We start from the raw sequence: 22,948 nt of genomic DNA on the forward strand, positions 1-22,948 counted from the left end.
GCAAACTCCTATGTTGGCATTTAAAAAAAATTCACTGTATAGTTTGGAACGTGTTATATATATAATCGTGAATTTTCCCATTTTTCCAGTCAAATTTTTACCTGTTTTGATATCTTAAGTCCTATTCCCAGGGAACACTAATCCAACAAACCGAAAATCACTAAAATCGGTCCAGCCGTTTTTCATTTATAAGATTACGATGCCAAACCTGGGGCGACTAGGTACGTTTTGAAATATGGTGGGAGCATTTCTATTTTCCACGTACAATAAGCAGTTCGAATTTCTTAATCCAGATCTATTGGTGTTACTTCAAATTAGATACAACTGAAAAACGGTAACAAGAAGAACCTTCAGAGCTTAGTTCTACAATTTCTGACAATAGATAGCCTTAGAGATCATTTGCCATTCAAATCGTCGTCTCCAATTCCCTTGAAAGCAGTTTCGTATGCACGTTATGAAAGCTCGAAATAAAATAATCGAAAAGCGCCCCTTCTGGAATTGGGACAATGAAACCTGACGTAATTTCATTGCTTGAGATTTAGAAATTATGAACCTCTTCAAAGGGAGAGTGGGTTAACGGTTAAGTCATTTATAACTTTAATAGAAAACTTGTCACGGGCTTCAAACTATTCTGCAATTTTATTTTACGCCAAGTCGTTTTTACGTGACGTTCCCTCTGAGGCATTCGTTTGTTTCGTGTGTTATATTCTGAAAGCGAAGGGATGCATTCACGTACGAAATTGCGAGAACACTTTCTTTGTTTATTTTTTATTGTGTCAGTAAATAAAAATTCGCCACTGGATCGATGACTAATGACCAGTGACCTGTAAACTCGAGCCCAAGGTATGTGTACACTATGGAAAGCAAAATTGAATCCTCTTTATAAACCCTAAAGTAAGTTTTCAAGTTGCGAATGCAAATTAGTCACACCTTGAGTTTTCCTTCTTCAAGAAACTGTTTCTGTGCCTGTACCGCCAAAAACCAGAGCAAACTGGAAGATCGACCTCCAGAAAAATCGTCCCCGAAAATTCGTTTGGGAAGTCTGGTCCCTCAAGAACGTTAAAGGGGATCCTAGGAACACCATATACATCGACACAAAAATGCCACGCTTCGTAGTTTTTTAATTATGAATTTTTTACGTTTACTCCTCGTCACCTTTGTAAGGCTTCAATATTTTTTGTTTCACGCCCAATCTTCAAACTGTTTGAAATTATGGATTCTATGTTCTATGTTCTCAGAAATGTTCATCTCTGCTTGTTGCCGGAACAAAAATTGCATGTTTTATTTTTGTTTTAACCCTGTTTTCCCTCTCTTGTTTTTCTTCCAATGGATATTCATTCTTACGTGCACATTTTCTTTGCACACTTATATTTGTTATGTTCGCCCATATAAAAACGTGAGTTTACTACACGAGTATTTGACTTGACGTCGCTTCAGGGCACTAATAAAACAAAAAACCTACAATTTAATAGATTTATTATACAGAAAGTATAAAAATCCCATCAAACATGCATCATAAAGCTTTACTACCAATCCCACATTATTAAGGCTATCACAAAAGATAATAATAAACTAAACGATGCTATGATTCATAAAACGTTACATGGAAATAAAAAATAACTATCGTCCTACGTGTAACAGATCAATACTTAAAACTAGATCGTCCTTTAAGAGGCTGCACTTTAAAATAATCTTCGACGCTCGTATCCTCGCGAATACGAGCAGCACGACAACTTCCAATAAGTGTTCCCTTATCGCGTTTCAACCCCTTTTCAATACCTAATCTATCCACATTTATTAATCGTTTTTCTTCCGGGCCCGCGGCCGAGTCAATTGCGATTACCTCTCGAATGCCGGCGCTCTCCTCCTTCGGCGTGTATCTCTGCCGATTTTCCGAAGGCCTTTCGGGATTTATTTTCCGTTTTGAGTTCGAGAGCTGTACAAATGCATTACATTTCTTGTTATTGAATGTTTGCTTTGCTTTCTCGTTTGTTAGTTTTTGAATTGCTTCTAGGGTTTCCAATCGATCTTCCTCGTCGGGCAGTAGTGCGGATACCTCTTGGAGGATCTGAAATGACGAGAGAGAGAGAGCGACGTGAATTATAAATTAGCGCAATTCGGTTTTGTGTAAATGGAAAGTTTTAAAATGGAACAAAAGGGCGAGCTATATGGAAGTTTAATTTATTCTATTTTATTGTGTCGGCGATGATGGGGGTTCGGGAAAGTTATACAAGGGGTGGCGTGGCTCTCCTCGTCTGCAGTTGGAATAAATTCTCAAAAACTCACTGGAAATTATTTTAGTGTCTTGTTCACCTAAATATAAAGCAATCTTGCTTTACGAGCAAGACTGGAATTTAAAAAAAAGCACAAAAAGCTCTATAATTTTGGCTAGACGAGTACGATTTTTAATTTTCATGGCCTTTGTATTCTACTAGTCAAAATCTAACCGAATTGACGACATACCTTAGGATGTGAAAAATTATAGGTGAAAAACCGTATTAGAATGAAAGAAAACACCCAAAAAGTTTTATAATTTTTGCTAAAGGAGTACAATTTTATATTTTCAGGTCGATTTGGATTCTAAAAGTCAAAATCTAAAAGAATTGGCGACATACTTTAAGATCGCTTCGGCACGTGAAGAATTAAGGGTTAAAAACCGTATTAGAATGAAAGAAAACACCCAAAAAGCGCTATAGTTTTTACTAAAAGAGTCCGATTTTAAATTTTCAGGGCGGTTTTGATTCTACAAGTCGAAATCTAAAAGAATTGGCAACATACATTAAGATCTCTTCGGCACGTGGAAAATTAAGGGTTAAAAAGCGTATTAGAATGTAAGAAAACACCCAAAAAGCGCTATAGTTTTTACTAAAAGAGTCCGATTTTAAATTTCCAGGGCGGTTTTGATTCTACAAGTCGAAATCTAAAAGAATTGGCAAAATACTTTAAGATCTCTTCGGCACGTGGAAATTTAAGGGTTAAAAACCCTATTAGAATGTAAGAAAACACCCAAAAAGCGCTATAGTTTTTACTAAAAGAGTCCGATTTTAAATTTTCAGGGCGGTTTTGATTCTACAAGTCGAAATCTAAAAGAATTGGCAACATACATTAAGATCTCTTCGGCACGTGGAAAATTAAGGGTTAAAAAGCGTATTAGAATGTAAGAAAACACCCAAAAAGCGCTATAGTTTTTACTAAAAGAGTCCGATTTTAAATTTTCAGGGCGGTTTTGATTCTACAAGTCGAAATCTAAAAGAATTGGCAAAATACTTTAAGATCTCTTCGGCACGTGGAAATTTAAGGGTTAAAAACCCTATTAGAATGTAAGAAAACACCCAAAAAGCGCTATAGTTTTTACTAAAAGAGTCCGATTTTAAATTTTCAGGGCGGTTTTGATTCTACAAGTCGAAATCTAAAAGAATTGGCAACATACATTAAGATCTCTTCGGCACGTGGAAAATTAAGGGTTAAAAAGCGTATTAGAATGTAAGAAAACACCCAAAAAGCGCTATAGTTTTTACTAAAAGAGTCCGATTTTACATTTTCAGGGCGGTTTTGATTCTACAAGTCGAAATCTAAAAGAATTGGCAAAATACTTTAAGATCTCTTCGGCACGTGGAAATTTAAGGGTTAAAAACGTATTAGAATGTAAGAAAACACCCAAAAAGCGCTATAGTTTTTACTAAAAGAGTCCGATTTTAAATTTTCAGGGCGGTTTTGATTCTACAAGTCGAAATCTAAAAGAATTGGCAAAATACTTTAAGATCTCTTCGGCACGTGGAAATTTAAGGGTTAAAAACCCTATTAGAATGTAAGAAAACACCCAAAAAGCGCTATAGTTTTTACTAAAAGAGTCCGATTTTAAATTTTCAGGGCGGTTTTGATTCTACAAGTCGAAATCTAAAAGAATTGGCAACATACATTAAGATCTCTTCGGCACGTGGAAAATTAAGGGTTAAAAAGCGTATTATAATGAAAGAAAACACCCAAAAAGCGCAATAGTTTTTACTAAAAGAGTCCGATTTTAAATTTTCAGGGCGGTTTTGATTCTACAAGTCGAAATCTAAAAGAATTGGTGACATACTTTAAGATCGCTTGGGCACGTAAAAAATTAAGCATGAAAAATCGAATTATAATGAAAGAAAACACCCAAAAAGCGCTATAGTTTTTACCAAAAGAATCCGATTTTAAATTTTCAGGGCGGTTTTGATTCTACAAGTCGAAATCTAAAAGAATTGGCGACAGACTTTAAGATCGCTTCGGTACGTGAAAAATTAAGGGTGAAAAACCGAATTATAATGAAAGAAAACGCCCAAAAAGCACTATAATTTTTGCTAAAATAATTTTCAGGGCGATATACCTTGTGATCTATGAGAATAGGCTTTTACTTACATTTAACTTTTTCATTGCAATAATCGTCTCAAATATATTGCCTAGGCAGCGATACTCTCCCATTCTCCGGAAGTATTTAGTCGTTTGATTTAATGGTGACAAATTCTTCAGCACGTGGTGAGGAGGTTGAAAACTGTCGTCCACGCTTGGTTTCTCACCTTTTGATCTAACTACACGAATGGCAGAGATAATCGTGGAGAAACGACGAGCCGTTACTTACGTTTCAGTAAAATAGGATTGGAGGAGTCTTTCGATCCCATTGTCGTCTGGTCGTGGGAATAGCACAGCTTGGACCGGTTCGAATTGGGCCTAGAAGGCAAGGCCAGTATGTGTCTACACGATTTGCGGCTGCCAGACACAAAAATCAGCCTTAAATTTTCAGCTTCAATCGTCTTCAGCATGCTTTTGGCCCAACTCCAGTTCTTGGCGACCGCGTCCACCAAACCCTGGGCAGGCGTTATCCTACCGAGATTAACTAATTTGGCAAAGACCCCCAAAGCTCTAATTTCGTTGTAAAACTCCTCGTTCCTAATCGCCTCCAAATGCCACGAGGCGCCGTGAGATGCTAGAAAAACCACCCTCAAGTACGGACGCAAAACAGGCGCCAGGTACTTCTTGTAATCCAACCCTTTGTACAGCCATCTCAGTATTGTTTTAACCAGCGTGGTGTCGTCGACGTATCCCTTGTTAGCAACCTCCCTCTCCTTTCTCACCTGTTCCACCAGCTTGGAGGTGGAAATATCAATTTGCCTCCTTAGTCTTGCCTTATCTAGCTCGCGAGAGATCGCTTCTGGAAGACAATCTAAGTACCTATCGCGCGCCTGCTCGATCACAGTTACCAATATGTAAATAACATCTTCAACCGAATCCTCCTGTAAGTTGAATAAGTTTAAGTGCTCGGCCCAGTACAGCTCATCGCCAAACTAAAAATTCGCCATTTACCACTTGGACTGTCTCAACCGACTTACCAACAAAGTGTTTTGCCTCACCAAAAGCAGGTGCTTTAAGGTTAACCCGATGTACTCCAGTTGCCTGGTGGAGTACTGGGTAAAGACGACGTCTCTGCGGAGTTTCGAGCCGGCGAAGCAAATTCGTCTACCTCTCGTCGAGGGAGGCGGCGTGAGTCCGTCGATTAGTTCCTTCCATCTGTTGAGCAGTGCCATTTCGATTTGCTGATCGGTCAAAAATTGGGTGAAGTTAACGTTGCGTCGTAACGACGTCAGTGATTCGTCGAAGAATCTCAGCATGATCGCCTTAACTCGGTTTGATTCGATCGCGTAGTCGTCCTCGCACAAGTGGCCGGGATTTACGAGAATGTTGGCGTCGGGGAAAAAGTAATTCGGCTGTCTTTGTTTGCGCAAAGTCATCACTAGGAGGTCCAAAACGGTCAGAACGTGCGTGGAGAGATATTTCGGTGACCAATTCAGGGTGACCTTCGTGGGGGTTGATAGGTCGTCTTCGAGGTGCGAGAAGAGCGCCGATCGGAGTGAGTAGGTGTTGAGAATTCTATGGGAAATCTGTAACAGTTGAAAGGGACGGGCTTTGGGGGTGGTACCTGGTATCGGCGGTGATCTTCGTTGATTTCGCGTAAGACGGAGGAGAGTATCAGAAAAATTCGCCTCACTGTACTATTTGGACTGTAGTTGCTCTCCAGTGTGCATTCTGCCGCGGGTAACCTTATTTGCCAGCCGATTGATTGAACCCCATATCCGACCAGGTACAGTCCCTAGGAGGAAGGAGCCGTAATTTGTAAAGTAAAAAATCAAAACTAGCTACCGTTTGTGCTGCTTTGTAATACAAAACACAATCTGAGTGTCCTAGTGGAACACGAACCGGAAAGTTCGAGCTGGACGGCCAAGCGTCAAAACCGATGGCGACGAGTAACCGAACGTCGATGCAAATGGACGATAGAGCCGGCGAATGGAAACCGACGCGAATGCGTATTCCACTGGGATCGTCGACTATCGCCAATTTAAAGTCGCGAGGGTTGGGAAATCGGGGCGTTTTTCCAGCTGAAACTGAATATCGCACCAGGTCGGCAGTTCCGCGAGACTTACATGGTCCATAAAACACGTGCTTTTCGGATGGGATGTGGAGCACCTGGTGCAAAGTGAGCGCATCCATAATTTTCCCCGGAGAACCGCAAACCAGCGACTCGTCCACCGTTAGTGGCGAATCCGGAACGTCGGTCGATGCCGCCACACTCAAAAGCTCCACCAATTTCGCCTGCACCTTGTCTCTGCAACGACGACAACCGTGAACAACCGCTTTAACCAGCACGAGCTCACCTCCGAAGGTATCCTTTGGGATTAACGAACTCCTGCCAATCCACACAGTAGGGTTGGTGTAGACGAACTTGCGCGTAACCTGCCAGCCGATTTCCACTGTTACCCTCGACGATGGTGTATTTGGGAGAATACTCCGTCGGGTGCAGCTTGGGCGTGGACAGCGAGTCGAGACGGACTAAGTAATCCAGTTCTTCGTTGAAGACCTGCAAAAATTGTCAGGAAAAATTGATGATTCGATAGTGCTTACACTATCGTCGTGCAAGGTAACCAAAAATTTGCTTGCGAATCGTGGCTCCATCATTCCAACACCGCAGAGTAGCCGTTGAATCAGTCTTTCAGTAATGGATTTGGCCAGGGACACTGCTTTTGCTAAAATAATGAAATTTGATTAGGAAAATTATCGATTCAATTCTTCGTTTCAAATTCCTCTTTTTAATGAAAGCGTCTTCATGTTACCGATGTAGGGGTGGTACTAAATGGAAAAGATAAAAACAGAGATAGAACGAAGGGTGGTAAGATGTGTGAAGAAGAGAGAGAAAGCTTAGTGAGAAAAAGAAGGGAAAGTATCGAAAAAAGAATTAACAACTACAATTGCAACAATAGAGGGAGGACATTCTCAAGAGATGGGAACATATAAAAAGATACGGTCGAGGTTCATATCTAGAAAACAAGAGAGAAGATGAAGAAGAACAAGGAAGGAAATTCCACCTATGTGACGAGAAAAAAGAGAATATAGATCATCTGGTATGAACAGCGGTACCAAGAACGAGAAAAACAATGAGACGAATGGAGAGAGGAAATAATTGGATGAAGAAGATTTTAGAAAAGATGGAAACAAAGAAGAGCAGAACTCAACAGAGAGAAAGACATGAAGACAAAGACTACCCATACATGCTACGGATATTTAATAGGGAATGCTCATTTCCCATTCTAATATTTTTGATTACCACCATAATATTTTAAAGGGTCACAGCCTACAAACCTACCCCTCAATGAGGGCTAAAGTTGCAAATCTTAAAGTTGTCTTGGTAGCAAGCTGTAAACATCTAAAAAATTAAGAAATGCTTCTGCAAATCCTGAAGCGAAATTCACCGCAGATCAACACAGAAAACACTTTAAGTAACAAGTATTTGCAGATTTAAGACGAATCTCAAAAGGGGTCTGCTACCTTTAGCGCAGAATTAAAGTTAAAGAGTAATCTCTGTATAAAAATGGTCCCCCTCAATGACTGGTATTTGAAACTCAAGTTTTAGGAAGTTTAAATTTATTTGGGACAACTTTTAAATAGTGGTGTAGAAGCTATAACTTCGGATATCTTTGGAAGGTGGGAGTGGGGAGCCCCAGAATCTAAAAAATTTTGTTCCGCAAAAAGGGTTTATAGAAAGTAAATTTTATTAGAAGATATACAGGGTGTTCAAATTAGAGATTTGATCATGCCAAAATTTTAGCAAACCTAGATTTTGTAGTTCGTAGGGTCTGAATAAAATTGAGGGGATTAATCGGCATCTGGTTTTGGACTGTAGAAGAGCTCAAGTCGGGTTCGAGTGGTATTAATAAATTTGAATAATGTTGCTTTAGCTTCTGTATTTTTATCTTAGTTTGTGTATTCAACTGAAGAAAAAGTTGATACACTGAAAGTGGAAGTGTATTGCTGCCAAGTTTCCAGTCCCAGTCTTTGGATTTCTTTCGATTCCATAGAATTTTTGAACTTGGTGGGAAAGTAGCAAAATTGAGTTTACTTTTACTGTTACATCAACGTCTTCGCCACCTATGACTGCAGCACTAAATTTGGAGCACAAGCTGGCAATCAGCACATCTGCATCATTTTCCGCTTGTTCAGCTTTATTGTCGTGTGGAAATAGTATATTAAGATACAAGTGTATAATCAAGTCTTTAAAGCACGCGCAACGAGTTTAAGGGCACGACGCAAAGCGGAGTGCCTTTAACGTTGCAAGTGCTTTAAAGACCAATTATACACGTGTATCTTATAGTATTTTTTATTATACCTGCAGTATAATTTAAAAATAGGAAATACAATGAAGTCATATTGACGTTATACTCGAATACATGTCTAATTAAGTGGGCTGGGTGTTCGTAATTTCACGATTGCCATGGAAATGTCACTTGACGTTTGCTTATAAAAATCATCGTCTTTGTGAATTAAACGATTTCCGTTGAAAAAGATAATACACCGTCCATTAAATCGATTGTTGTAAAATCTAAACAAACGTTGATAGGTGTAAACTCCAACTCCAGTAAAGCCTATTATAAAGAATATGAAAAATTGTCTCCATGGATGAATAGGAAGTTACGAATACAGTCTTAAATGCATCCATAATGCTGGCATATATGAAGGAAATGTCAAAGGTATTTAAATCTTCTATATTTTGGTGCATTCATTCAAAACTTTAAAGCAATGCTGCGATTAAAAAGTGGAACAGATTTGGAAGCATACCCTAAATTACGCGCGTTTGTGAAAGCTTCAACCAAAGGATAGGTACAAAAGCCAAAGAAATGTTCTGCATTTACAGAAAGCGACCTAAGAGGATTTTTTATTTCATCCAGATGACAGTTTCAAAAGTCATACTTGAAGTATCGTTACTTAGCAACTTTAAAGCACGTGTGTTTTAAAGGCCCTTTTTCGCACGCATTTGAGTGTTTAAAACGGAGATTGTGATTCAGGTATAATAAAAAATATTAAAAATAAGTGCACTTTGTTCACACGAAACTTTACAAGAATGTTCATATTTGTGCCGCTGCAACTGAGCACAAAAAAAGTTTGTAATAAAAAGTGAGTTTTGACCACTTTTGCGTAAAATCAATCGATGCGGAAACCGATCTGTGTACCTTTCATCCTAGAGGGTGGCGCGAGCGGTTCTCCCCCAAGGTCGAAAAATATGGTTTTTTGTACTCCGTGGACTAAATCAACGTGCTTTGTTTTCTGTTTAAGGGACAAAAAGTGACAGTACACACTAAAATGTCAAACACAATTTGATAATGTATGATTACCTTTATATGTATGTATACAGGGTGGCCAACAGTCAATGCCAATTTTGGCCGTTTAACGACCATTTTGCCAGAAACGCTCGAACACGTCAATTTTAGTTTTAAGAGGGACATCTAAATTAAATAATACTATTTACATAACTTCAACCCTGAGAAAGGGGTGAATTTTCCCTAAAAATTTTAAATGGGAAGGGGTGGGGTAAACGTCTGATAGTTCAATACGTATGTTCATTCTGTTCTCAGCATGGTTTTTATTTTTCAAAACCGATCAGTAGGTCCGGAGCTTTAAATGGATTTATAGAGCCGTTTTAAATGTTTATCACATAGGCGTTGAAATAATAGTAACTCCGCTTTAAAAAAACCTATTATTATTTTTGAGTTACAACGCCTACGTGATAAACATTTAAAACGGCTCTCACAAATCCATTTAAATATCCGTATCTATTGATCGGATTTGAAAAATAAAAACAGTGCTAAAAACAGGAAGAACATGCGTATCGAACTTTAAAATTTATGGTGAAATTCACCCCTTTCTCAAAGTTGAAGTTAAGTTAATAGTAGGTATTATTTAATTTAGATGCCCCCTCGAAACTAAATAACTAAATTGACGCGTTCGAGGGTTTCTGGCAAAACTGTTGTTAAGCGGCCAAAATTGGCATTGACTGTTTTCAGTGGGCCACCCTATATTTTGGATCTTGCACCATATTATTAACTTAACTTTTCGAATTTGGGAGGCAGTAGTTTCTTCATAGCTTTTTCTGTAGAGTTTTAAACCCTCATTTCTGCGCCGTAGCTTGGTAGGTATATTAATGCTACAATCAAACAAATTTTTCCTTTCAAATTTGAACATTCAAATTGCTGTAGCTGATTGCAGACAGGAGTACAAAAACTAGAGTATACAGGGTGTCTTAAATTGAGTAGGATAGCATGGCTATCTTTGTTATTTTTATACTTATAGATTCGGTTAAATTGGCCAAGTTGTGTAGTTTTTGCTGCTGATGGATATTCCGATGTGATATTTTGAAAAAAATAATTCGTTCTGTAGATAATTGGAAAAAAGTGAAAATCGACATTTTTAAAAAGTTTAAATATTTTAGTAACAAGGAGAGATATCAAAAAAAGTTTCAAATAAAAGTTGCAAGCTTCGATGGGATAAATTCAATGGACGCATTCGGCATTGAAAACACTGACATTAACGAACCAGGTCCGTCAGGCCTGCGTAGATAGAGCATGTAATTTTAGTTAAGTAATACGACATATTCTGCTTGGGGTTAAATTTCCATTTGCGTTTATAGGGTTTACAGTAAATCGCTTGAACATAATCGAGCAATGAAACAACAATATTTAACCCACCTCAATAATTGCAACCCTCAAAGGACATGACTGTACAGGATATGGTCGATTTTTCTTAAAAAATTAAGTAATACACAATCGGCTTGGGGTTCCGGGTCGATCTGAGACAATTTTTTTTTCGGGGCTCAAAAAAAGGCAGTGTATAACCTTCCTTATTTACCAAAAATCGACTGCACCAAAATTTCTCGGGAAAACACTTTTTCTTATTAATTTTGGTGCGTAGAATCCAAAACAATTCGTACTTTTTCGATCAGACTTCTCAATCAAAGTTATAGACTAGAAACCAATTTCGAAAGAAAATTCAAAGGGCTGTAACTTTTGAACTAGTAGCCCAATCTTGGAACTGTTTGAAATTATGGATTATACAGGCCAGATTCTATAAGAAAATAAGAAAATTTTTTTTCCGGGTCGATTTGAGACAATTTTTTTTTCGGGGCTCAAAAAAAGGCAGTGTGTAACCTTCCTTTTTTACCAAAAATCGAATGCACCAAAATTTCTTGGGAAAACACTTTTTCTTATTAATTTTGGTGCGTAGAATCCAAAACAATTCGTACTTTTTCGATCAGACTTCTCAATCAAAAGTTATAGACTAGAAACCAAATTCGAAAGAAAATTCAAAGGGCTGTAACTTTTGAACTAGTAGCCCAATCTTGGAACTGTTTGAAATTATGGATTCTACAGGCCACATTCTATAAGAAAATGTTTTTTCCCGATCGATCTGAGACAATTTTTTTTTCGGGCTCAAAAAAAGGCAGTGTATAACCTTCCTTTTTTACCAAAAATTGACTGCACCAAAATTTCTCGGGAAAACACTTTTTCTTATTAATTTTGGTGCGTAGAATCCAAAACGATTCGTACTTTTTCGATCAGACTTCTCAATCAAAAGTTATAGACTAGAAACCAATTTCGAAAGAAAATTCAAAGGGCTGTAACTTTTGAACTAGTAGCCCAATCTTGGAACTGTTTGAAATTATGGATTCTACAGGCCACATTCTATAAGAAAATTTTTTTACCGGGTCGATCTGAGACAATTTTTTTTTCGGGGATCAAAAAAAGGCAGTGTATAACCTTCCTTATTTACCAAAAATCGACTGCACCAAAATTTCTCGGGAAAACACTTTTTCATATTAATTTTGGTGCGTAGAATCCAAAACAATTCGTACTTTTTCGATCAAACTTCTCAATCAAAAGTTATAGACTAGAAACCAATTTCGAAAGAAAATTCAAAGGGCTGTAACTTTTGAACTAGTAGCCCAATCTTGGAACTGTTTGAAATTATGGATTCTACGGGCCACATTCTATAAAATATATAATTAATATAATTTAAAAAAAAAGGACATGACTGTACAGGGTATGGTCGATTTTTCTTAAAAAATTAAGTAATACACAATCGACTTGGGGTTAAATCTCTATTTGCGTTTATGGGGTTTACAGTGAATCTCAATTAATTAAATGATTAATAAATTATTTTGATAAAATATAGACCACCGTTTATTAAAAATTTCTGGTTTTCTGCCTAAGGGTTAACTCTCGTGAAAATATGCCATCTTTTTCATTTTGCTCACCATATATTTTTTCGAAAAATCCACAGTTTTTGAGATATATGCGAAAAACCGTTTTTGGGCGGCCATCTTGGTAAGATGGCGGCGCCGGCGGCATTTTCGAATTGTGCATTTTGTGAATTTTCCTGAGTTATTTACAGGTAAAAATCCCTAATGACTGGTGGCCTATTAGCAGCACATCTAAAAATCAGAATAATTTTCAAACGGTATGTTTTGCTGGCAAACTTTTTACGGCACAAACGAGGCATTAACCAATCCACCTAGTCTCGAATTTTGTGCCGCCAATGCTCTACTAAATTCACGGGCCCCTGTACCTGCAATTGGGGCACTTTTCGATCTTTTGCTACTGATGCAAGTCGCCTAATTTGCATGAGTGTAAGATGTGCTGCCTGCACAGCTCTTTCACAACTACTCTTTGAATATATTTTAGAGAATTTGTATCTAGAGCTGGACTAGTGCATTTATCATCATCTCCTCTGCATGATGTTGCACACTTTTCCATTTTCTTAGCTATTTACATTTAAGTGCATGTCTAACGAATCGGATTTTTGCAACAATTAATAATAATACTTACAGTACTCCGGGTCGTATTCTTCATCCAGCTTCTTGGTGAAGATAAAATTCAAATTTTGCAACTGCTCGCTGCAGAATTTCAATTTGCTCGCGGGTAGGACGAGCTCCTCAACCTCTTTAAGCCTCTTACTGGACATTTTCGCCGTTCCACCGTCAGCTTTCCGATTCTTTTTGATCATTTTCCCTCTTGGACCACCCCGGTTGCGTCACTACATCATGGATCTGCTCTAAAAGAAGTTTCCGTTTATTTCTGAATGTTTTTAATGAAAAACGGTGCCTAATTCTCCAAACAATTTCGGTGCTTTGTAGTTTTTTGGCCATGGGCCAAATATTCTCAGTAAGGCTTCCTAAAAGATTTTAAATTCTACACCCAAATTGATTGGTGATGATTTCGTTTGGTTCACCAAACATTACTTAACAATTAGTTTACAATTTTAAAGCAACAGGTTATTTACTTACCACAAAAAATAAACAATCAAGGAATTAACGCAATTATCTTCGGACTACGAACTATTTATTTAAATGATTTTTTCCATTAATTTCTACAGTAGACCTCAGTAATGTGCTCAAAGAGGAAGAGCTATCAAAATTTAGCCTATTTGAAGTACCCGAGACGAATCTACACTCTTCAAGCCAAGGGCTGCAGGAGTAGGTTTTCAATTTTTGTGGGGAATAGGCACAAAAAACTACTCGCTTGTCGAGTTAGTCACGTTTCGTCTCCTGCAATCTAATATAAGTGGAATTACATTTAAATTAAATTGAGATCAAAACGGCCTGATTTCATTATTAGATTTCTCCTGAGATAATTAAGTGTCTACAGCATCTGCCGCAGACCACCTCCAACTTTCAATTCTTTACTCTATTAATATCCTCACGAATCTCGTGCTCTCCCAGTCATGAGAAAATTCGTATGTGGATCACGAGAAACGTATTTTGCTTCTCGTGGATAAAAGTCATATGATTTACGCTATTTATGGAACAAAATGTGAATAAAGTCGAGATATAATAATGTTAAGATTAATCTTATCTAAATGATTGTTTATTGTTCGCCGAGGTAAATTTTCTAATCTAAAAAAAAGTTTGAATTACTGGAGAAGGTTGTATATTATCCTAAAAAATCACTACAGACGTGCCCTGTGAGAAACTCAAAGGAGTGAAGGTGTCAAAAAGCTATTTGCAAATAGGTACACTTTGGTGACGCTCGAAATAGTTCCATAATTCTCTTAGACAATTTGGCAGGGAACCTTTGGCAATATGTCCAATTTTAATCCTTTTGAAACTGCATAATTTTATCACAGAAATCGTGGAAATTCGAAATTTGGACGCTAGCTCATTACGTATTAATTAAATTTATGAAATAATGCATATTAAAAAACAACAGTTTATGCCTGAAAATTATGAGAGCAAATTACGTAATTAATAATCATTTTGAAGTCAACATTTGCTCATGTATATTAATTAAAATTACATAAAGAGTGGCTGATAAATATAATTTTGCGATTGTGTAGCTAAATATAAATTACTTTGATTGGTTGATTGTTTCGTTTGCGAATAAAGTTTTGGAAGCCCTAAACCTTGCCCAGTTTCATTTTACAAATTGAAAAGATTGATACAAATGTAAATTAAGGTAATAAAAGGAACGCGCTGTTGTTTAATTCAAGGTTCCCTCTCGGCACCTACCAATTAAGCTTAATAACATGGCAGTTATGCAATGAAATCTAAAATAAGCCTTTAAATATCATCGTTTGTGCAAACGGATTAGTAATGACAATTGCAATTAGGGTACCTACTTCATTAAAAGGTATTCAGGTATCATTTTTAATTAAAAAAATCGTATCATTATCACGTAGGTGTTTCGTACAATTCCCTTCAAAACACGCTTTACTTTCCCAATTGGGCTCAGGGGTTGTTTAGTATCTAGTACTTTTTAGTAAAATTATCCCTGGATTTCGGAGAGTTCACAGTGTTAAAGATTCTTTATTGTGACAATTAACAATTTTAATGAATTTTTATTAATATCACATTACATACTACCCCCTTTAACATCTTTATAGGGGTGAGCGAAGTATCAGTAAAAGCTCGTTTGAGGTGAAACTTTGCTTTTGCTTTGCATCGACTAATTGGAAACTTTTTATCCAAGTTGGGTTGAGTGAAAAGGGAATTTTGGACACAAACTTATCATCTGAAGACGTCCTCTAGGAAGAAGCAATTTGAGCAACTGAAGAAAAAACCTCCCTTTCAATTAAACGGAAGGTATAGCGAGTTTAGACTTTGTCCATTCAAGATGACACCTTAAAAAATTGATCACGTGACTATAATTACATAGTCAATATGATAATTAACTTATCACGGAACAGGTGTCTAGACAAGGTTTTTATAATTGTTTGGGCGTGTCAGAAAACTGGCTAAAATCGGGTATGTTTGCAAATAGTAAAGATAATTGTAACTGCTGCAATAAACTTATTTTTTTAATATCTTCCAATTCAAGGACAAAAAAAATTACGGTCATAAAATAAACCGTAACTGTGTAGGAGTATGATCCAAAGGTTGCAATTACGCATGGATTTTGATTGAAATACAAAACTAGAAAATTGATCACAAAGCTTAACCCAAAATTGCGCAAAAGGTACCTTTTTGTGTCCAAAATTGGGAACATAAACCCACTGGAATTAGATAAATGATCGGCGCACGAAGAACAAAGTTTGAAAAAGGTTACCTTTTTTTTGCGAAAATTCCGTATAAACCACTTCACATTCGCGATCGTAGGTAAATCGAAACGCAACTACCTACAACATCAGATTCAGAAATCGCATAAAATCAAATCGTTTCATGTTTTCAAACAATAAACTTGTCATTACCTCCCCCACCGACACTTCCGATATACACATTCGTTTTACAGCTTACAGCGGAAGTGCTCTTTGGACGTATTCGTGTTTACAGTTCACCTCAATTTGATGAAAGTTCGATCGTTTTTATTGTTACGTATACTTACTTAATTTCGTTATGCTAAGGTAATTAACGCGATCCAAGGTGAGTACGTGACAAAGAACCGTAATTGTTACGGTTGGTAATTTCTCCTCCTTCGAAATTGATTTCATTTTCGTTTCAAAACGGACCACAAATTGTAATTTAAATTTTGATTAAAAAAATCAAAAATTGCAAAAACTCGTCCATTTAGGTAGCTTAGGAGGAAGTTTAATGGAAGGTTTGCCTTAGTTTTAGCATTGACTCCTCACCTACAGCTACCACCACTTTAAAATTATAATGTACACAAAATCAAATCAAATCCTCTTGGAACAAGTGTGGATTTTCGATATCCTATCACTTACACACAGTACACAAATCCCTTCAAGAAGACAATACACTTCCAGAGAGGAATTTGAAGGGAATTTGGAGGAAGCCAAAGTTGCCTTGAACTTGACGAACATTAGAGGATTTTAAGAGGAGAATTTAAGGCGAGCTTAAGGAAAAGTTGAAGGAAACATGTAGGGGAGCTCGGGTAAAACTTAGGGAGAACCTAATCACCATGGAGGCTTTTACTGGCAGAGCAAGCGTTATGTTTTTCCCGGACTATATACTAATGGGAACTTAAGGGAAATTTAAGGCAAACTTCATGGAAACTTGACACGAACTTGAGGGAAATATATGTGAAAATTTGTTAGAGGAGAACAAGAACGCAATTTTAACTGTTTCTGTTTCAAACTACCCTTACCCCTTCTGCACGCCCCCTATATTCTTTGCATTTCCCTTACGTCTGCTACATGTCGCTACAAATTTAATGCTGATACTTCTCGCCGTCATAATAATTCCTCCACTTCTCTTTCGCCTTCTACCCTTCTTTTCGTATGCACCTCGCAAATCCTTCAAACTGAAAAAAATTGTTAAGGGCGTAGAAACTTTAAATATGACGGAAAATGGGTGGAGGGTTGTTGTGAAATGCTTTTTCTTGGTGCTAGGGTGCAAGAAGGAAAGAAAACGGACGACAAAGGCTGAATAAAATTTTTAAAGGCGCAGAAGTTTTAAATATGACGGAAAATGGGTGGAGGGTTATTGTCACATGCTTATTCTTGGTGCTAGGAAAAAAAAAAAAAAAGAAAACGGACGACAAAGGGCGAAAAAAATTTTTAAAAGCGCAGAAGCTTTAAATATCACGGAAAATGGGTGGAGGGTTTTTGTGACATGCTTATTCTCGCTGCTAGGGGTGCAAGAAGAAAAGAAAACGGACGACAAAGTGTGAAAACATTTTTAAAGGCGTAGAAGCTCTAAATATGACGGAAAATGGGTGGAGGGTTGTTGTGAAATGCTTACTCTCGATGGTAGGGGTGCAAGAAGAAAAGAAAACGGACGACAAAGGCTGAATAAAATTGTTAAAGGCGCAGAAGCTTTAAATATGACGGAAAATGAGTCGAGGGTTGTCGTGACATGCTTATTCTCGGTGCTAGGGGTGCAAGAAGAAAAGATAACGGACGACAAATGGCGAAAAAAATTTTTAAAGGCGTAGAAGCTCTAAATATTACGGAAAATGGGTGGAGGGTTGTTGTGAAATGCTTACTCTCGATGGTAGGGGTGCAAGAAGAAAAGAAAACGGACGACAAAGGGTGAAAAAAAATTTTAAAGGCGTAGAAGCTCTAAATATTACGGAAAATGGGTGGAGGGTTGTTGTGAAATGCTTACTCTCGGTGCTAGGGGTGCAAGAAGAAAAGAAAACGGACGATAAAGGGTGAATAAAATTTTTAAAGGCGCAGAAGCTTCAAATATGACGGAAAATAGGTGGAGGGTTGTTGTGAAATGCTTATTCTCGCTGCTAGGGGTGCAAGAAGAAAAGAAAACGGACGACAAAGGCTGAATAAAATTTTTAAAGGCGCAGAAGCTTCAAATATGACGGAAAATGGGTGGAGGGTTGTTGTGACATACTTATTCTCGGTGCTAGGGGTGCAAGAAGAAAAGATAACGGACGACAAATGGTGAAAAAAATTTTTAAAGGCGTAGAAGCTTTAAATATTACGGAAAATGGGTGGAGGGTTGTTGTGAAATGCTTATTCTCGGTGCTAGGGGTGCAAGAAGAAAAGAAAACGGACGACAAAGGGTGAATAAAATTTTTAAAGGCGCAGAAGCTTCAAATATGACGGAAAATCGGTGGAGGGTTGTTGTGAAATGCTTATTCTCCCTGCTAGGGGTGCAAGAAGAAAAGAAAACGGACGACAAAGGCTGAATAAAATTGTTAAAGGCGCAGAAGCTTTAAATATGACGGAAAATGAGTCGAGGGTTGTCGTGACATGCTTATTCTCGGTGCTAGGGGTGCGAGAAGAAAAGATAACGGACGACAAATGGCGAAAAAAATTTTTAAAGGCGTAGAAGCTCTAAATATTACGGAAAATGGGTGGAGGGTTGTTGTGAAATGCTTACTCTCGATGGTAGGGGTGCAAGAAGAAAAGAAAACGGACGACAAAGGGTGAAAAAAAATTTTAAAGGCGTAGAAGCTCTAAATATTACGGAAAATGGGTGGAGGGTTGTTGTGAAATGCTTACTCTCGGTGCTAGGGGTGCAAGAAGAAAAGAAAACGGACGATAAAGGGTGAATAAAATTTTTAAAGGCGCAGAAGCTTCAAATATGACGGAAAATAGGTGGAGGGTTGTTGTGAAATGCTTACTCTCGGTGCTAGGGGTGCAAGAAGAAAAGAAAACGGACGATAAAGGGTGAATAAAATTTTTAAAGGCGCAGAAGCTTCAAATATGACGGAAAATAGGTGGAGGGTTGTTGTGAAATGCTTATTCTCGCTGCTAGGGGTGCAAGAAGAAAAGAAAACGGACGACAAAGGCTGAATAAAATTTTTAAAGGCGCAGAAGCTTCAAATATGACGGAAAATGGGTGGAGGGTTGTTGTGACATACTTATTCTCGGTGCTAGGGGTGCAAGAAGAAAAGATAACGGACGACAAATGGTGAAAAAAATTTTTAAAGGCGTAGAAGCTTTAAATATTACGGAAAATGGGTGGAGGGTTGTTGTGAAATGCTTATTCTCGGTGCTAGGGGTGCAAGAAGAAAAGAAAACGGACGACAAAGGGTGAATAAAATTTTTAAAGGCGCAGAAGCTTCAAATATGACGGAAAATCGGTGGAGGGTTGTTGTGAAATGCTTATTCTCCCTGCTAGGGGTGCAAGAAGAAAAGAAAACGGACGACAAAGGCTGAATAAAATTGTTAAAGGCGCAGAAGCTTTAAATATGACGGAAAATGAGTCGAGGGTTGTCGTGACATGCTTATTCTCGGTGCTAGGGGTGCGAGAAGAAAAGATAACGGACGACAAATGGCGAAAAAAATTTTTAAAGGCGTAGAAGCTCTAAATATTACGGAAAATGGGTGGAGGGTTGTTGTGAAATGCTTACTCTCGATGGTAGGGGTGCAAGAAGAAAAGAAAACGGACGACAAAGGGTGAAAAAAAATTTTAAAAGCGTAGAAGCTCTAAATATTACGGAAAATGGGTGGAGGGTTGTTGTGAAATGCTTACTCTCGGTGCTAGGGGTGCAAGAAGAAAAGAAAACGGACGATAAAGGGTGAATAAAATTTTTAAAGGCGCAGAAGCTTCAAATATGACGGAAAATAGGTGGAGGGTTGTTGTGAAATGCTTATTCTCGCTGCTAGGGGTGCAAGAAGAAAAGAAAACGGACGACAAAGGCTGAATAAAATTTTTAAAGGCGCAGAAGCTTCAAATATGACGGAAAATGGGTGGAGGGTTGTTGTGACATACTTATTCTCGGTGCTAGGGGTGCAAGAAGAAAAGATAACGGACGACAAATGGTGAAAAAAATTTTTAAAGGCGTAGAAGCTTTAAATATTACGGAAAATGGGTGGAGGGTTGTTGTGAAATGCTTATTCTCGGTGCTAGGGGTGCAAGAAGAAAAGAAAACGGACGACAAAGGGTGAATAAAATTTTTAAAGGCGCAGAAGCTTCAAATATTACGGAAAATGGGTGGAGGGTTGTTGTGAAATGCTTATTCTCGGTGCTAGGGGTGCAAGAAGAAAAGAAAACGGACGACAAATGGTGAATAAAATTTTTAAACGCGCAGAAGTTTTTAATATATCGGAAAATGGGTGGAGGGTTATTGTGAAATGCTTATTCTCGCTGCTAGGGGTGCAAGAAGAAAAGAAAACGGCCGACAAAGGGTGAATAAAATTTTTAAAGCCGCAGAAGCTTCAAATATGACGGAAAATGGGTGGAGGGTTGTTGTGAAATGCTTATTCTCGCTGCTAGGGGTGCAAGAAGAAAAGAAAACGGACGACAAAGGGTGAATAAAGGGTTGTTGTGAAATGCTTATTCTCGGTGCTAGGGGTGCAAGAAGAAAAGAAAACGGACGACAAAGGGTGAATAAAATTTTTAAAGGCGCAGAAGCTTCAAATATTACGGAAAATGGGTGGAGGGTTGTTGTGAAATGCTTATTCTCGGTGCTAGGGGTGCAAGAAGAAAAGAAAACGGACGACAAATGGTGAATAAAATTTTTAAACGCGCAGAAGTTTTTAATATATCGGAAAATGGGTGGAGGGTTATTGTGAAATGCTTATTCTCGCTGCTAGGGGTGCAAGAAGAAAAGAAAACGGCCGACAAAGGGTGAATAAAATTTTTAAAGCCGCAGAAGCTTCAAATATGACGGAAAATGGGTGGAGGGTTGTTGTGAAATGCTTATTCTCGCTGCTAGGGGTGCAAGAAGAAAAGAAAACGGACGACAAAGGGTGAATAAAATTTTTAAAGGCGCAGAAGCTCCAAATATGACGGAACATGGGTGGAGGGTTGTTGTGAAATCCTTATTCTCGCTGCTAGGGGTGCAAGAAGAAAAGAAAACGGACGACAAAGGGTGAATAAATGTTTAAAGGCGCAGAAGCTTCAAATATGACGGAAAATGGGTGGAGGGTTGTCGTGAAATGCTTATTCTCGCTGCTAGGGGTGCAAGAAGAAAAGAAAACGGACGACAAAGGGTGAAAAAAATTTTTAAAGGAGCAGAAGCTTTAAATATAACGGAAAATGGGTGGAGGGTTGTTGTGAAATGCTTATTCTCGGTGCCAGGGGTGCAAGAAGAAAAGAAAACGGACGACAAAGGGGGAAAAAATTATTAAAGGCGCAGAAGCTTTAAATATAACGGAAAATGGGTGGAGGGTTGTTGCCACATTCTTATTCTCGATGCTAGGGGTGCAAGAAGAAAAGAAAACGGACGACAAAGGGGAAAACAAATTTTTAAAGGCGCAGAAGCTTTAAATATGACGGAAAATGGGAGTGGGGGGTTGTGACATGCTTACTCTCGGTGCTAGGGGTGCAAGAAGAAAAGAAAACGGACGACAAAGGATGAAAAAAGTTATTAAAGGCGCAGAAGCTTTAAATATGACCGAAAATGGGTGGAGGGTTGTTGCGACATGCTTATTCTCGATGCTAGGGGTGCAAGAAGAAAAGAAAACGGACGACAAATAGCGAAAAAAATTTTTAAAGGCGCAGAACCTTCAAATATAACGGAAAATGGGTGGAGGGTTGTTGTGAAATGCTTATTCTCGCTGCTAGGGCTGCAAGAAGAAAAGAAAACGGACGACAAAGGGTGAATAAAATTTTTAAAGGCGCAGAAGCTTCAAATATGACGGAAAATCGGTGGAGGGTTGTTGTGAAATGCTTATTCTCGCTGCTAGGGGTGCAAGAAGAAAAGAAAACGGACGACAAAGGGTGAATAACATTTTTAAAGGCGCAGAAGCTTCGAATATGACGGAAAATGGGTGGAGGGTTGTTGTGAAATGCTTATTCTCGCTGCTAGGGGTGCAAGAAGAAAAGAAAACGGACGACAAAGGGGGAAACAAATTATTAAAGGCGCAGAAGCTTTAAATATGACGGAAAATGGGTGGAGGGTTGTTGTGAAATGCTTATTCTCGCTGCTAGGGGTGCAAGAAGGAAAGAAAACGGACGACAAAGGGTGAAAAAAATTTTTAGAGGCGCAGAAGCGTTAAACATGACGGAAAATGGGTTGAGGGTTGTCTTGACATGTTTATTCTTGGGGTGGAAAACAAAAAGGAAAAAAGGAGAGGGAGGGAAAGTAGCTGCCCGGATGATTACCGAGGGATCTTTGAGATGGGCGATCAACGTGTTCAGTTCATTTAAAAGTGCAGGGCCAGACGGGATAGTCCCGGCTCTTCTGCAGAAGGGCCTGGAACCTCTGCTTTTACATTTGTTGCACCTCTTTAGAGCCTCCTTGGCTTTAGGGTATATCGCCAAAGGCTGGAGACAGGTAAGAGGCGGTTCGGGCCGTATATGACATGGCGAAGGATTACAGGCCCATCATCCTATCATAGTTTCTTCTAAAAGGTGGTGGATGCATACATAAGGAATGGGGTACTCGTCCTTAGGCGACTGCATCCATTCCAACATGCTTACAAGGGTGGTATGTCCACGAAGACGGCTCTTCAGAGCCTAGTGTGCAGGCTGGAGAGGGTAATGTCTGCCGGGGACCATGGAAACGTTTCTAGATATTGAGCGTGAATTTAACAACACCCCGCTCGATTCAACTAGTGGAAGATGCTGAACGCTTTGGCATTGATGGGGCAATCGTAAAATGGAGAGTCATTAAATCCTTAATAGGCACGACGGAGATGAGCTCATCGGTTACTAGAGGTCTGCAGGGTGGAGTGTTGTCTCCACTGCTATGGTGCCTGGTGCTAGACGGGGACTCCTCCGCTCTCTGAACCAGGACGGAGAAGCTGTGGAGTTAAACGTTAGACTTCATTGCCTCCGTATTCAATGCGGCCCTATTGC

At 38.6% G+C, this 22,948-nt stretch overlaps 2 protein-coding genes across 8 annotated transcripts in view; one reads left to right on the plus strand and one right to left on the minus strand.

The window, feature by feature from the left end:
• Positions 1-22,948, plus strand: part of LOC116177573 (broad-complex core protein) — a 312,257-nt gene that overhangs the window by 72,747 nt on the left and 216,562 nt on the right. The gene's annotated exons all lie outside the window — the stretch shown is intronic.
• Positions 1,523-16,084, minus strand: LOC116177571. 7 transcript variants are annotated; one of them, XM_031496563.1, is made up of 12 exons: positions 16,030-16,061; positions 15,889-15,957; positions 13,173-13,395; positions 6,925-7,046; positions 6,678-6,880; positions 6,447-6,628; positions 6,166-6,401; positions 5,945-6,115; positions 5,358-5,906; positions 4,610-5,312; positions 4,390-4,559; positions 1,523-2,068 (listed from the first exon to the last, which is right to left on the minus strand). In XM_031496563.1, exons 3-12 carry the CDS (start codon positions 13,348-13,350, stop codon positions 1,643-1,645), a joined length of 2,940 nt encoding a protein of 979 aa, XP_031352423.1. In that variant the 5' UTR covers positions 13,351-13,395; positions 15,889-15,957; positions 16,030-16,061; the 3' UTR covers positions 1,523-1,642. The 7 variants fall into 7 exon arrangements, 6 of the variants coding, with proteins under 6 accessions (XP_031352423.1, XP_031352425.1, XP_031352426.1 ...); XM_031496565.1 differs by having other exon boundaries at positions 13,173-13,400; positions 15,888-15,957; XM_031496566.1 differs by lacking the exon at positions 15,889-15,957 and having other exon boundaries at positions 13,173-13,398; positions 16,030-16,084.

Source organism: Photinus pyralis, unplaced genomic scaffold (assembly GCF_008802855.1).
Source record: "Photinus pyralis isolate 1611_PpyrPB1 unplaced genomic scaffold, Ppyr1.3 Ppyr1.4_LG8, whole genome shotgun sequence".
Lineage (NCBI taxonomy): Eukaryota > Metazoa > Arthropoda > Insecta > Coleoptera > Lampyridae > Photinus > Photinus pyralis.

Excerpts from the sequence above, each read along its gene's own strand:
- LOC116177571 (XM_031496566.1), bottom strand. The coding sequence starts at position 13,350 with ATGATCAAAAAGAATCGGAAAGCTGACGGTGGAACGGCGAAAATGTCC. Across the intron at positions 6,116-6,165 it reads ATTACAAAGCAGCACAAACG|GGACTGTACCTGGTCGGATA; the intron begins GTAGCTAGTTTT and ends CCTTCCTCCTAG. Across the intron at positions 5,907-5,944 it reads AAGATCACCGCCGATACCAG|ATTTCCCATAGAATTCTCAA; the intron begins GTACCACCCCCA and ends CAACTGTTACAG.